This window comes from Gambusia affinis, linkage group LG10, assembly GCF_019740435.1.
Source record: "Gambusia affinis linkage group LG10, SWU_Gaff_1.0, whole genome shotgun sequence".
In the NCBI taxonomy this organism is placed as follows: Eukaryota; Metazoa; Chordata; class Actinopteri; order Cyprinodontiformes; family Poeciliidae; genus Gambusia; species Gambusia affinis.
The window spans coordinates 18,964,041-18,979,105 of record NC_057877.1 but is presented as its reverse complement, the minus strand read 5'-3'; the positions used below and the strand labels follow the sequence as shown (position 1 = coordinate 18,979,105).

The 15,065-nt window shown below is 38.8% G+C and overlaps 1 protein-coding gene across 4 annotated transcripts in view; it reads right to left on the bottom strand.

The window, feature by feature from the left end:
• Positions 1-192: 192 nt before the first annotated feature.
• Positions 193-15,065, bottom strand: part of camsap2a (calmodulin regulated spectrin-associated protein family, member 2a) — a 40,505-nt gene continuing 25,632 nt past the window's right edge. For 2 of the 4 annotated variants that reach the window (XM_044129704.1, XM_044129706.1), the window contains 11 exons: positions 10,018-10,114; positions 9,726-9,822; positions 9,609-9,640; positions 9,442-9,511; positions 7,156-9,313; positions 5,808-5,944; positions 5,187-5,401; positions 4,585-4,681; positions 3,330-3,445; positions 2,948-3,066; positions 193-2,448 (listed from right to left, as the gene is read on the bottom strand). In XM_044129704.1, coding sequence (XP_043985639.1) covers positions 2,143-2,448; positions 2,948-3,066; positions 3,330-3,445; positions 4,585-4,681; positions 5,187-5,401; positions 5,808-5,944; positions 7,156-9,313; positions 9,442-9,511; positions 9,609-9,640; positions 9,726-9,822; positions 10,018-10,114 — 3,444 coding nt within the window. In that variant the 3' untranslated portion in view covers positions 193-2,142. The remainder of the gene's footprint in view (positions 2,449-2,947; positions 3,067-3,329; positions 3,446-4,584; positions 4,682-5,186; positions 5,402-5,807; positions 5,945-7,155; positions 9,314-9,441; positions 9,512-9,608; positions 9,641-9,725; positions 9,823-10,017; positions 10,115-15,065) is intronic. The other 2 variants (XM_044129705.1, XM_044129707.1) reach the window with 1 other exon arrangement.

Genomic DNA, 15,065 nt, shown 5'->3' with positions numbered 1-15,065 from the left:
TCTCTGTTACTCTTTGTTACTCTAGTTTAATTTTCTTTCTTAGGCAGTAGCTGAAAGTTTGTTGTAATGAGTTTTCTTATTATGGTTGCATATTTTCATTCTTAAAATTTGACCATTTGCATAATTCGTATTATTAAAGTATGTTTCATACACACATTGAACATAGACATCACATACAAACTGAGACCATGCTGAAGTTTATTCATTTCAAAAACAAAAATAAGAACAATCTAAAAATGGAACTACTGCGCAATGTTAAATGACAGCACAAACAAAGGCATCAAAGCAAACAGAAAGCTCACATGATCACGCTGTACAGTATCATTACACTTCAAACAATTTTTTCCCCTTGGCCTTAAACAGCCAAAAGCCAATCGACAGGGCTTCCTGTGGATAGATCTTTTTCTCTGTCATGTTCAATGACATTTTTTCAGAAGCATGTACATGCTTTCTTTTGGTAATAAATACCCCCCCTTTCCCACAAAACACTCTTATGAAAATAATAGCACCATGTTTAAGGATTTATTTAGTAAAAAAGAAAAAAAAAGAAATCACACATGGTGTTAATCTGACATTCGGAGGCAAAAATAACAATATTGATACCAATAAAACCTGATGGTGAGTCTCTACCCGTATTCAGCAGCTTGGATCCACCTACCCTTCTCTTCCTTGCGTCATTTTGCTTCCAATTTTTTTAAAATAGCAAGGAATATAAATTTATTTACCACATTACAGAGCTTTAATAATACATGTTGTGTTTGAGTACAAATAGGCTGCTGTTACACACACTATCTGATAACTTACTTATGTTAAAACCTATTTATGTTCAAAAGACAGCACATGACATATGGCAACTTATTTTTTATTGGATATTTTCTATAGAATTTCCTACTACTTGGATGTGTGGTTGACTTACTTCACAACAGGAGAAATTATCTGAGTGAAAAAAAATTGCTCTATTAACCAACTGTATTTTGCTTAGTGGAATTGCCTCGCAGTTTTTATAAGTGTAGATATTATTAGTATTATTATTTGAAGAAATTAAATCTTGAGTTTAGTAATACAGTTAAAATACTAAAAGAATTTAGTTAAATTAGAATAAAAAGAGCAATATTTATTCCTTGAGTTTCAGTCATATTTCTCTAACCAGCAGGTGGAAATGTTTTATAAATTATTGATTGTAAGGTTCCTACATGGTGCTGTTTACAGGATTAAATAAATAAAATAATACTGATCTGTTTTGTTTTATTCACAAACCAGCTACAAAACTTCTCCAGAGTTAAAACAACCAGCATGACAGAATCATTCATCCTTAATGTACTTTTTGCATCTGTATCACTACAAATGCAAATCTTACCCAATACCTGGATATTATGCGTCCATCGTACATTATACCATGAATCGTCAGTAGGTGTTGTATCCCACAGGTGAAGAACCAGTGACTTACAGTGACATTCTTCTACTCCCAAAATCGTTCTGTAAAAGCTGAAACCGCTTGGCTTTGTTGAGCTGAGCACACGTGAATTGTGTGGCTAACACTAGCTGTATGAAATTAGTTTTTGGCCCTTTGACAGTGACACAAACCTTTTTATATAAACTGTAAAATCCATAGACATGGATTTTCTTTAATAGGCATTAAAGAAAAGAGGTGCCCTTCAAAACACCTAAAATGTTTCAGCCTAATAATTCCTTCAATGCATTCACACAGAGAAAAAATGTGCATAAGGCCCAGCATTGACAAAATCATACAAACAGAAATCCATCTGTACATGAAAACATTCATGGCTTCAGGTTTTACGTGCTTCAAGCACGTAAAATGTCCTTGTATTCATACTGTCTCTTTTTCCACTTTTAGCACGTAATAAAACAGAACAATACTCATACGTACCTATAAAGACTGACTCAAATGTTGTCAATAACTTGTTCAACGGTAACATTCCAGTTTTTCATAATCTGATGCATCCTGTCAGATTGAGTCAATAATATGCAAGATAGACAGCAACAGGAATGCAGTGAGAGGATAAATTAACATATAAAAGACAAGTAAGCATTCATCAGACTGGCATTGCAGGTGTTGGAATCCTTATGGATATGTACAGTGAAGTGCAAACTGAGATGGGTACTGATGAGTACAGAGTTCTATTAGGACTGTGCAGGCACTACTTTTTTAGGGGTGGCTGGCTTCTTGGTTTGCCAGAGGTGGTTGTGGATGGTCACGGCGTCCACACTGGCTGACATGGTCTTTGCCGGTATCTGACTAAACTGCTTCTTGTCTGAGTTGTACTTGTAGAGTCCGTCGATCATCTTGCGAGTGATGCTCTTTGGACCGATCCCTGTGAGTTTGATGATCTCTTGTGTTTCGGGGCAGTAGGTGTACAGGGATCGGAACTGGCAGCCAGAATCCCGGAACAAAACCAGGAAGTTATTGGCCTCTGATTTTTCCATTTCCTGTAGAAGTAACAAAAAAGAAGCCTAATATCAGAGTAACAAATGCTTAAGAGATCTTGACTGGCCTTTATTTCAGTGTATTCTACAGGGAAAACACACAGAGACTGATGTTTACATTTAGCAAGGCAAACCATGCTAATTGTGCACAACACCAATGTTGAGCACAATATTTTTAAGAGCAATATTGAAAAATTTGGTAACACTTTATTTGACGGGTTGTGAATAAGACTCAAACCCAGGACCTTCTTGCTGCAAGGCAACAGTGCTACCAACTGCGCCACTGTGCAGCCCCATGAAAGTATTACTGATTAAACTTTAAAAATTATGTAGGTTTATGTTATTAAAGCTAAAGTTTAAGATCAGTCAAGTAATTTTAAATCAGTGAATCTCCAAATAAAACAAATTAAAAAACTTGGAAACTGGACATTAAAGTGACATGCATCCTCCCTGCTGTCAACAAAGCATCTGTGTTTAGAGCAGTGATAGTCCGAGCTGTTACCTCCAGGATTTTGTTCTTTTGCCCCTCGTTGACCTTGCCTGCGAGGCAGCAGTGGGCCAGAGCATTTTGGATAATGTGCTTATTAGATTTGGCACTGGGCTCTTTGTACAGCCTTGGTCCTGAGAGGAAACAAAAAAGAAAATTAGGATGGCACTATTTCAGTTACAACAAACCTGGTCGCTAATTTAACATTTTCATAAATCATGTATGAAGATTTCAGTGTCATGTTGTGGTCTGAGAAGGAAATACATCTGCATCATAAAAGCCAGAGTTTTCAGTATCAATCTGTGTATTTAGAACTAAAATATTTTAAGTGATGTGTTTTTGTCTCTGAATGACAAAAAGGCCAGATTTGCATAAGCATCATGCTATGTATACCCACCAGTATATTCTGTGTTGGATGTAACAGAAGAGGTGGTCGAGGCATTTTCCCAGTCTTTTTCTCCGTTTCTGCTACTGGATCGGCTTGGTGAAAGAAAGCCATCAGCAGAGTCTGGCCTAAAACACACACACCCACACACATGCACACACTGACTTTTAGCTCACCTGTCCTGCATGTGAGCTAAACCTCAATGATCAGCAGAGTACAGTGTAAGCAAGGCAGGGTGATTTTCAGTTTGGTCATCAAAAGCAAGGGCTTGGTTTGATGTTGTTGCAGAGGGCAGGAAAACAACAGAGTTTGCAAGCGCAGGCTGGGGGAGGAGCATAATGTGGACCAGGTCCATCAGATACAGTGCAGCTTTTACTTGCTCCTATTTTGCAATAAGAGCAATTAAAGCCAAACTTGCATTAATTTTCAGTAAAGTGTTTTCTGAATGCACATTAACAAGTCATTTAAGCCTTCCTTTTTTACTTTACATGTGTTTATTATATGACAAAGCAATGACTTGATAATGTAATTTTATGCGGAGTGGGCTCTGTGACACTGTGCTTTTAAACAAAAAGGTTCCCCTTCATGTTTAGTCAGCTGTGAATCTAACAGGAGTGTGCATTAGAACTGTAGATGGGTGAGTGTGAAGCATAGTGGGTGTTCTTTTTCAAAGCTTACTCCGTATCTCACTATTAAGCACTTTACAGCCCACGTCCATATCGCATTTCCTCACAAACATCCGGATGCGTGGAACATTTATTTGTAAAGTATGTCTTTATGTGTCGAGGCTGCTTGTAACCTATTGTGCATAGCATAAAGGCTGTGAAATGCTTTAGAATGAGATACATTATGTGGAGTCAGAACTGAAAATTCTGGTTATCAAACTTACAAGCACAGGAGATCTAGAATCAGACCAGTGCTTTGTAATCAGTAATGAGCATCGTCGCACATGGCTGAAAAGATTAGTGACCTTAACGTCAAGTCCCAAGAAGAAACTAACCTTCTCCTTCTCTGTTTGGGAGAGTTCAGAAAGTAGAAGAGACTGCTAGAAGCTAAACTAGAACTTCTGATGTGTAAAACGGCCAGAGAAAAGTTGCAAAGAGGAAAAATTTAAAGAGAGCATGTTAGAGTATAAAAATATATTTATTCAAGATTTCCAACCAAAGTCAGAGATTTTGTTAATTTTTATCATAAAATTTTCATCATATTCATATACTTCAATTGCATACTTTCTGCTTGCAATAATAAACTTGAAAGCAGATCTTACCTTGGCGCCCTTTTGTCTGAGTGAACACTGTCACTGTCGCCCAAAGTCAGCGAAGCCAGAGACAAGCTGGAGACTGAAAAGAAACGTTGGCGTGAACCTGAATGTGAGACAGCAAAGTATGGCACAGCGTGACACGATTACACAGACACCACAAATGGAAACAAAACCACTTGCTGTGGCAGCCATGTCACACAGCAATGTGGAGGTCAGTGAAATGACAATAGTCAATCATAACAGCCATAAAATGCATGAAGACAACATATTACAAGCCAAATAATTAGGACATTGGTTTATTGATTTAAATTCAATACACTGCTCTTTAAGTATGTTAGAGTGCAATGGTTTTGTATATTTTTGTTAATGACCCACAACGGCTTCTCTACGTAAGAGGATTACGGCCACCGAAAAGAAAAAAAAAAAGAATTCTGAGAATAAAGTCAGAAAGTCAGAATTTTTATTTATTTATTTTTTCGGTGGCACTAATCCTCTTCCGTACTTCTTTATATTTGACAATAAATAAATAGTGAAACATAACTTCGAAGGTATGGGACAATGAGTTGAAAGAAAGGACAGCTGTTTCTGAACCAAGTCCTTCTGGATACCTGTGGGAGCTCTCACAGGAGTCTTTGGGGAGTCCACGATGTCCCGGTGGATGGACTTGGGTCGACCCCGCTTCTGCTTGGCAGGTCGGGGCTTGATGATGGTGTCCATGTCCTCCATCAACTTCAACTGCTTCCTCCTCAGGTACTCCAGCTTGATGAACTCCTTCCTGGCCTTTTCCTCCTCCTTCCTGATACGCTCCTCCTCTGCTTTCAGTCTGAACATGTTATGAACAGAAGAAGTACGGAGATCGAGGTTTAAAAATGCTGTCAAAAATAGGTATTCCAGTTGAAATACTGGGAGCCTTCATGTATAATTTTGAAATCTATACAAATATATAGATCGTAAAAAGTTAAGCTGAGTCAGTGTATTTAGGTTGACTCCGAAGACCTAATTGGTATATTCTGGGTACTGCTTATTCTTTTAATTTTTTAAAAACATTTAACAACAAAGAAAATCAACATTAAACAAAACAAAATTATAAACATAAAAAATTAAAACCAAAGGAGAGAAACTCAATGCAAGATATAGTCGCAAACAAATAAAAATCTGACAATTTCAGATAACGGCAAAGACTAAGCTGACTTTTTATTTTAACAAAGGAAAGATGTAAATTTGCATACCGAGCTCCCTCTTTCTTCTGCTCCAACTCGGCCTCCAGCTGCATTTTCCTCATTTGGCTCTCTTTTTCTCTCCTCATCCTTTTTTCTAGCAGTGCAGCTCTCCTCTGTGCCATGTTCTCCTCTGCCTTGCCATCCTCCTGATGAAAACCAAAGACAGCAAGGAGAAGGAAGTCATTAAGTAAGTTTGTAGTAAATTATTATTCTGATGATTAAAAGTGACTTTTTATGTTTGCCAAAAAAGGCTTAGAGCTCATGTGGCAATTTTATTACTATGCATATACTAACTATCATGATACATAAAATGCATCATACCTACTTTATGGGTAAACCGAGAAATGCAAAAGTATTCTTTTAACTTGGAGGTTTGTATAAGTTAATAGAAGGATAAATGGAGCTAAATACAGGGAGAAACTAGAGGAACACCTGCAGTTAGCAGCACAACAACCTTCAATCATAAACATACAGGTAGAGATGGTGGAGGGATTTACATCACAGACAAGTTCAGTTGGACTGTATGAGTTTTTGTGCTAGAAGAATGGAAAATAATGTCAGTCTTTACACGTACGAAGATTGTAGAGAACAATCCTACAAGGCTTAACACTGTAACTGACTGACTTGGTTGGACCAAACATGAACAATATGCACCTCTATTTTTGTTAGATGTATAGAATAAATGTATGTTACATATTTATTATATATTTAACATAAAATATGATAAATTTGTGGGTTTTATGTGAGAAAATGTGTATAAGTTCAAGAAATATGGATATTTTCAAGACACTGTATATCTCAAATTATCTTTTATAAAAGCACAGCAAATAACCCAAGAAAAAGAAAAAAAAAATCTTTAGCTAGACTTAGAAAATAACTAGAAGGTATATTTAAAGCATAAATTCATTAGTTAAATAAAAGTCCATTCACTTTTCAGTTTAAAGACTAGCATAGAGGATGTTTGGTCTCTTAAAAGTCTTTAAACTGAAAACATCCTCTATGCTTTATATTCAAGTCAACCTGTATCCCACCCCACATTTTTACAGCTGTCCCTGAATTATTCACAGCAGCCCCACTTTTCTGACCTACATCGGAGCCCAGACAGCAGCTAAAAGCAATCTAAGATGCTGTGCAAGACAATGCTGTCCTTAGCCGACATGTTTCCTCAACTATTAATCTCATCATGTTTGGGGCGAGAAGCTTTCCCCACCAAAACAAACAGGGCTATGCTGTTATGAATATATAATTGCTCAATTCCACCATAGCAGTGTTAAATGCACATTAAGGTTCCATTATCAAAAGTTGTGTCTTGATACTCCTGTGTATTTCTTGACAAAATTGATAGAAATGAAATTACCTTAAAGAAGAATCCATGGCATAACCTTTGCTCATCATCTGCACTCTCGGTACTGTCTTGTTCCATCTCCAAACCGTCATCAATTGTCAGATCCTCTGTAGACTTCATGACCGACAAAGGAACCTCAATCAGACTACTTTTGGCCTGACTGGAGGGTTCTGGCTTTGGAGGTAACACTGATGGCGTCACTGTGAAAGTTTCTAATATAGGGTGGGCAAGAACCTCAGGGAAAGAAGACTCAATGGTGGGTTTAAGTTCAATAAATGATTTCTGAACTGTGCTGCTCTGGTCATCTTTTACAGTGTCTGAAATCTCATCATGGGTGTGAGATTCTGTTTCCTGATTGGAGAAATTTGCATCTACTTCACTTTGTTCTGTTTTGGTCTGCACCTTGGGAGAGCTATGAGGGGAGCAGACAGCACAAATACTAGCCAGCTCCCTCTCAGGGGACAGGATGGAATCTGTCTCTTTAGTATTGTCCCCAACTTGGCCAATTGTTTCTGGACTGGCAGCTGCTGGTTTCTCCCCCATATAAATAAAGGAGCTCTGCATAGGCTGACAAGGAGAAAACCTGCGCAACCTTGGGATGCTATCGACTGACTGTGGTGCAGTTAGGACACGACTATACGGTGCCAGCTTAAGCTCACTGGGTCGAGCTGTGTGAGGATTGCGTGAGTGGAAGGAGGCCGATTTGCGTTTGATGCTGGTTGGAGAGCGATGGGTTGAACGAGGTGAGTCGGCAGGGGAAGAAGGCCCAGAAGAACGGGTAACAGCTCCAGATCGAGGATATTTCTGTGGTGAGGGGTTTGTATGAGGAGGGGGAATGACCCAGGCTTGCTGATGCTGTTGTTCCCTCATGGCCATGATAACTTCCTGCTGCTGAGCTAAACGTTGCATCTCAGCCTGGAGAAATGCCAAAGAGTGGTTGAGCTTTTCGATTGAACGTGTATACTCTGAGAGATCTGCTTCAGTGATCTGAGCATGGCTTTGTCCACCCTCATCTCCTGAACCTGGTGTCTTCTGCCAACAAGAGGATGTGGTACTTTGTTCTGCTCCGTCAGGTGTATCCGCCTTGCTCCGGCCAAATTTAAATGTGGGACTTGTGCTCGCCAATTTACCTTCTGCGTAACTTTGACCCCCTTCCTCTCCACTAGCAGCCCCATCAGCTTTCCTCTTTACCACATTGAGAAATGCTGAGTGACCCATCTTCTGCCGATGCCTCGTAAAAGCAGCTTCCACTTTCTTCTTTTGAGCTTCAATAGCTTTTCGTTTCTCTTCAAGCCTTATCCTCAGCTGCACCATCTCTGCAGCCATGACCTGTGCAGGGTCATTGGGTGGAAGCTGGACAGTTGTGGGTGTTGCCTGAGCAGTAATGGCTGGAGTGTTTTGTTGACGGATGGGGCTGTGCTCTGGTGTTGGTGCCCAGGAGACTGACAGTGGGAGAGCAAACTCTGAGCCCTCTGGAGTGGTCTTCATGGAGCTGCTGCTTCCTCTGCCTGAATCTGGTGCTGATGGACTAAGCTTCCTCATCTTCTGCTCGGCAAAGCTGGTCAACTTCACTCCCGAGGGAGATTTGCTCTGATTGCTTGGACAGGGGCTTGGTGTGTCCACATCCAGGTCCATGTTTACGGAGAGGTCTTTCAAAGAGGAATCTTCATCCAGCATGTCCTCTGTGCGGATGTGAATGCCGGTGTCCACCTCGGTGGTGTCTGCGGTGCTCAAAAGTTCTTTGGAATCAGACTCTGACAGAGGGTCCAAGCCACCAGCACCATCCCCAGGGTTTTGGCTGTGCAGAAAGAAACCATTGTTGATGCCCTCTACAGGTGGTCTGGTTGGGCTGTGGATGATTGGGAGGGCTTCTTCCAAAGAGGGAGCTGATGCCAGGACATTTCCATGTCCGTTGGGGAATACTTGCCTGCAGAACTCCACTCCTGCAAGGCGTTCTGGACAGCCTTCCTCCTGGATACCAATGCTCTGACCATTCACTGGCTGAAACGACAGGTTCCTCTTCATTCCACGAGGCATGTGCTGGACCTTGAAACCAGAACCATCATCAGTGCTGATAGATCTAACCATTCCACGTGTAGATGAAGGTACAGCAGGAGCAGGATCCCCTTTGTCAAAGGGGATGTCAAATGACACCCCATAAGGCCCAGACCTATAACGAAAGAACAAAACTGTAAATAAATCTGCAGGTATGTGATTAGTGGCAAATTTAACTTAGTGAGCTCTATAGATTTAACTCAAAATGACCACGTCTCTTGATGAGTAGATGTAATTACCAACCTTTTCTCTTTGGGCCATGTGCCTAGATTCCCATCAACAAAAGACATGGAGCTAGACCTCTTGATCTCTCCTGGATAACAAAAATCAGACAAAAAACAGGTAAAAACAATAGAATTTAAATGGCCCAATAAAACAGCTAATCTTCTTAATATGAAAATTATAATTACCTGTGTTACGAAGCTGGGGTCGAAGGGGTAAACTATAAATTTGCAGAAATAAATCATTTTTTGTTTTTAAATCTCATGAATCAATATACTTTATACAAAATTCTTACAATACTCTACCTGGGTCTTTCAGGACTTGGAGGTCTTTCCATGAAACTTCTCTTGGTAGCTTTGGAGATTGGAATGAAAGGCATACTTTTCAATATGGATGATGGTTCTGGAAGGATGAAACAGAGAGAAAATTTGTTTTCACAATGTAGATCATTACTGTACTATTTTCTTACTATTTCCAGTTTAAGAAACCTACAAATATGTTGTATTTAACTTTTTATACTACATTTTCAAACAAACAAGACACCATTGTAACTTGCATGACATAACTTGAACTGTAATGCTTGAATTTATTACTTGCCTTTCCCTTCATTGTCAAGCATTCTTGGCTTTACAAAAGACGGCTTAACCACCTCAAACCACCAAAACAGCTCGGCCATGAACACCAGATAGTTGTTCTGAGGGGAAAAAATGTTAAAATTATGGGAAAAAGTCATGTTAAACCCATTTGATCTGAAGATTCTTCAAAGATAAATATAAGTACTTGCTTTAGGCCAGCTTTTACTAAATTACAACTGCATTGAATATATTTCCCCACCATGTGTCACTGTGGACTCCAAGAAGATCTGCAGTGATTAAATTTTCATCAAGTTTGTCCCTTTCCACACAATGTCTGCAAACGATTTACAGCTTAATTTCCAGTTATTTTTAAGCATTCCTTTCAGCAGATTAACACATTTTCTGAGGACTGATAAAATAATTATCTACTACACTGAAAAAAATGTACTGGAGCCAGGATTTGAGAAATGTCAGAAACTGCAAGAACCCAAAAAGGCTGAATTCTTTTTTTCATAAGTATATTTTATGATTTCAGTCACAGTTGTGCAACCGACCAGTTAACCTAATTCACACTAGGTAATTGTTGATACTCTGTGACACTGTTGTGCCATGGTATGTCCATGTCTAAATCAGGTCAACATACAGCAGGAGGTCAAACAGCTAGATTGCACTGCTTTGAAAAAAGAGCCACCATTTCAATACATAATATATACTACAAATCTGGATATACCAAAAGAGAAATTCTAGAAAACGGATATTAATTTTGTAATAATTCTAACACAGCAAAATTTAAAAATTTCTTAAAGAAAATACATTAGCATCTTGTTTTGCTTAAATGCATTTTAAGCATTTTGTTTTGCTTCAGTGTATGTTAAGGCTCAACTATTGAAGTATTCTAAATCATGTGTTCATGCAGCTCCCATAAATATGCAGTATGGGAGCTCTGAAGCGAGAGTGACCTTGAGGGAACACACCCTCTCACCACCCCTCAATCTGCGGTCCCCAGACAAAGGCAGTGGTGCATGGATCAGCGCCAACGACATCCTTTTTACTTCATCAGCAATAGTTTGCTCTGCTAAGCAAAAAAACTAAAACATTCACTTCACAAGCCTCTAAACTGCAACACAAGAGCCCACCAGGAGGTCTAGAGACAATTAACACTACTGACACTTGTCTATTGTGGCTGTTACTGCAGCATTTTACAGTTTTTCTTCATGTTGGAGTCTGCTCTGCATGCTAGTGTGCAGAACTACAAAACCAGTCTTTTCTAGGTGCTTTCAGTAAGTAAAGTAATGTTATCAACATGCACAAATAAAACTTCTTTCAACTAAGTTTTTTCTTATTCAACATAATTTTTTTTTAAACTGCTAGTCAAACTATGCTATTTACCTTTGGGTAACATCCTTTAAGGTTTTGATGAATAGAAAAGCAGAAAAATATGCAAGAATGACGATGAGATCTTCTTGTATCTGAACCACCCAGGCCTTGTTTTTCCTTTCCATCTGTTCCTCTGTCTACTACTGACACACCAGGTGTGAGTGCTGTAGTATAATACCACCCCTAAGCAAGCGTGCACTCACACAGATCACCCACTGCCCCACCTATCTTTCCATTGTTTGGCTCTACTACTTCTGACGTTGCCTGGTTTGCAGAACTGCCAGATTTTGCTGTTTAAGTGTGCAGCTTTTAACCTGACTCATGATTAATGAGATTTCTAGTTGGAAGAAGTAGGTTGGGTGGGGGTGGTGGCTAATCCACTCTGCAGGGATTGAGATGTCCCACACTCAATATAATAATGAGACACCCAAAAGCACTTGTGGTGTGTATTGCTTAAAGCCAATAAAAAAGTCAATGGCAGGTCACTCAGACACACTCTGTGAGTGATAGCATTGAGTTCTGTAGGATACAAGGACATGCACTGGCAATTCCTGGGGATTTAATCCCAACAAGAGGTGGAACGGAAGGTTGATTAAAGGATATGGGTTTAGCAGGCTGACAATCACACAAATGTGGAAAATCCCACTCTTTTATTTCCTGCCAAGTATATTGAGCTACTGTCAGTTCCAGAGGGGAAAACAGATCTTACAATTTCAGACCAAGTAGAAAGAAAAGCTGGTGTGGGAGCAGTGACTTAAACAGATAAAACGGCGTGTCACTTGTATCATTAAACTGGCTGCCAGCGAAGCTTAGAAAGAAATGAAAAATATTATTGTTGATTTTAAGACATTAAATGGGGGGAGCCTGTGTATATTATTAACTTCACTCACTATTTACAGTGAAACACTTAAAGGAAACAGTGGTTGTTGTTTTTTTTTCAATTTACCTACATAAATAAAATTACTAGATTTATTCTACTTATCTTTACACCTTTTACCGCACCACATTAACCTACTTGGGGATCTGAACTTAACATCAATCAGATGCAGTAGTTTTACATTTTACAGAAAATCGAGATGTCAAGCCATTTTTCCTTGTGAAATATCCTGCTCAAATGGAGAACCAACTAACTGAGATTCATGCAAAGCTTGACGTCCAGTGGTTTAGAGATAGTCAAAAACCAGACATGGCGAACAAAATCTCCATTCTTTCAACCACAGATGGTAATTTAGATGTGTTGTGAATTAATTAAATGCAGAGTGTCCAAATGGGAGTAGGGCTGACATGATTTACTAAGCCAAACCCATTACCTAAGGGTAATGGCTAAGTTGTGTATGTAATAAATGGTTTTTAGGGGGTTGGGTTTTTAAAGGCTAACACACTGTGTTTTATAAAAGCATGGTGGAACTCAAAAAGAACTGTCATGTTTAAAGAAACATATTGTTAAAGCATCGTCTTTTAAGTATCTTTCATTTACAATAATTTGCACTAGACATGTGATTTTACATGAGCAGACTGATTTGTACATGAGGATACTGATGAAAGTGTTGAATGTTTAAACTGTGAGCCTTCAATTTTATTTTTGATTGTGCTGAATGAGTAAAGATGTTTGCAAAACTGTACAACCCACAGATGCTGATAGATTGAGATTGATTTAAGAGCAACACCATTTTAAGAATAACTAAACAAGTTAACGTGAGTATGTGCACTTGCAGTGAGCTAAATCCTGGCGATTGTCTTCAATATTACTGATCAGACCCTTCCCTCACCTTTCTAATTGCTTCACACTCCTACTACCTCTGTCCTGTTTCCAATTTCTTTTGTGTCAACAGCCCGCTCACCTCGCCTCCCCTTAATTTCTCGGCACAGTCTTTATAATAAGGTCTCCATTAGTGTGACGGGCGCAGCACACAGCCATTGGTGGTGTGTGTGCCTGGAAATCCAGGTCAAGGTTACCGAATCTGACTCGTTCGCTTTGCAGTTCTGCCTTTTACTGCTTCTTTCAGACAGTAACTGTGCTCTGCTGGGACAGCTGTATGTCCTCAAAAACCAGTGTCAGCAAAATAATGCTGCTGGCTGGACTCAGAACACAATCACTCTTTCTTTTGCTTCATTTAAGTTCTGTTGACAGTAACATGCAGGCTTTTGGGGCAACACTTTTAATCTGATACATTATAGTTATACACTTATGTTATAACATTAGCTTTAACCTTTAAACCCCCATAGCAATCCTTCATGTGTGTTGTCTCAGTTCAAACGCTCAAAGCCCCTGTTTTGCAACACAAATTGTAAATACAGTGGTCAAAATACTTGAGCATTTTGAGGAAGAACATCATTCGCAATCAGATTTAGTTTTACATATTGGCTTTAACATTCTAGAACATGAATAAGCTTCAATCTAAACACTTCCATTGTAGGCCTGGTTGTATGTATAAGGTTAATTTTCATAGGTACAATGTTTTCATGGTGCAACAATTATTTCGCAGTTTCGCATGTTGGTCAATACAAGAAATACAACTATTCCAACCCATATAATTACATTGATAGTACTGTATTACCTTAAAATAAAATTTGTGTATAATTATATTCACATTAAATCTGTTGAAATCAGCATATTATTTGGAACCTGACATGTTATTTGGTTAGACAGAAGTTTGTCCTTTCAGTGACCTGTATTCTGTCTCTGCTCAGAGCAGGGACAGAATAAATGCATCTTTATCTGAACCCAAAGACATGTTTAGACAGCAGAAAGCCAAAGCCAGACTCATCCATCACTTCACACACCAGCTTACTGTTTATGCAGCATTTGGGGAAAGAGACTGATAGACACCACAAGAACAAAAACATGAAGCACAAAAGGAAAGTTGCAGTAAACCCTCCAACCAACGGAAGGGTGTTATGAAAGGAACAATTAGGTTGTCTGCACTGTGATTTGTCATCTGATGTTGTGGTATTCATGTGCTTCAGAAGCCAGGATGGCTATTTGATGAAAAGGTTAAAATGCAGGAGCAACAATGTAAATCCTCCACAATGCAACTGATATAGACATGTGAGCCTCAAAGGAATCATTAGACAAAGATCAGAATAGGTTATTTAATGTTCATAAACTTTTAAATCTGACAAAGATTTGGAAAAATATTTAAAATAAAATGTAAAAGAGAGAACAACAAACATGTTCTATTTTAAAAAGTACATCAGTCTGACATGGTTGACATATTTGCCAACTAATTTAGCCTGTTTTATTGGCTATATGTATGTTATTGCTGGAGATAGAAAAGTAGGGCAGCAAGTGAGTTTAGCAAAAAACTAAAAACAGGAGTTGTTTCTAGGACAGATGCACTCCAACATCATTGCACGTAGCAAGAAGTTTACACAAATCTACATAAAGATGCTAACTTTATAAATAAATTACAGACAACAAGTCTGTAATCTGAAGCATTAACAAGGGAAAAGAAAAAAAGTATGTTTTAGTGAGACAAATGCAAACCAAAAAGTACAAGGGGCAGAAATGAAGAAAATTCAAAGCCTGAAAACAACACCAAATGAAAGACACAAGGACTGTCTCACAAAGACGTGGGACCTAAAATAGGGTAAGAAAAACAACGTAAAAGCAAAAACCTACATAAGTGCACACAGCAGCAGTGCAGCCTGTATGGAGTTCTCCAATTTTGTGGTTTGAACAGAGGGTTTTTT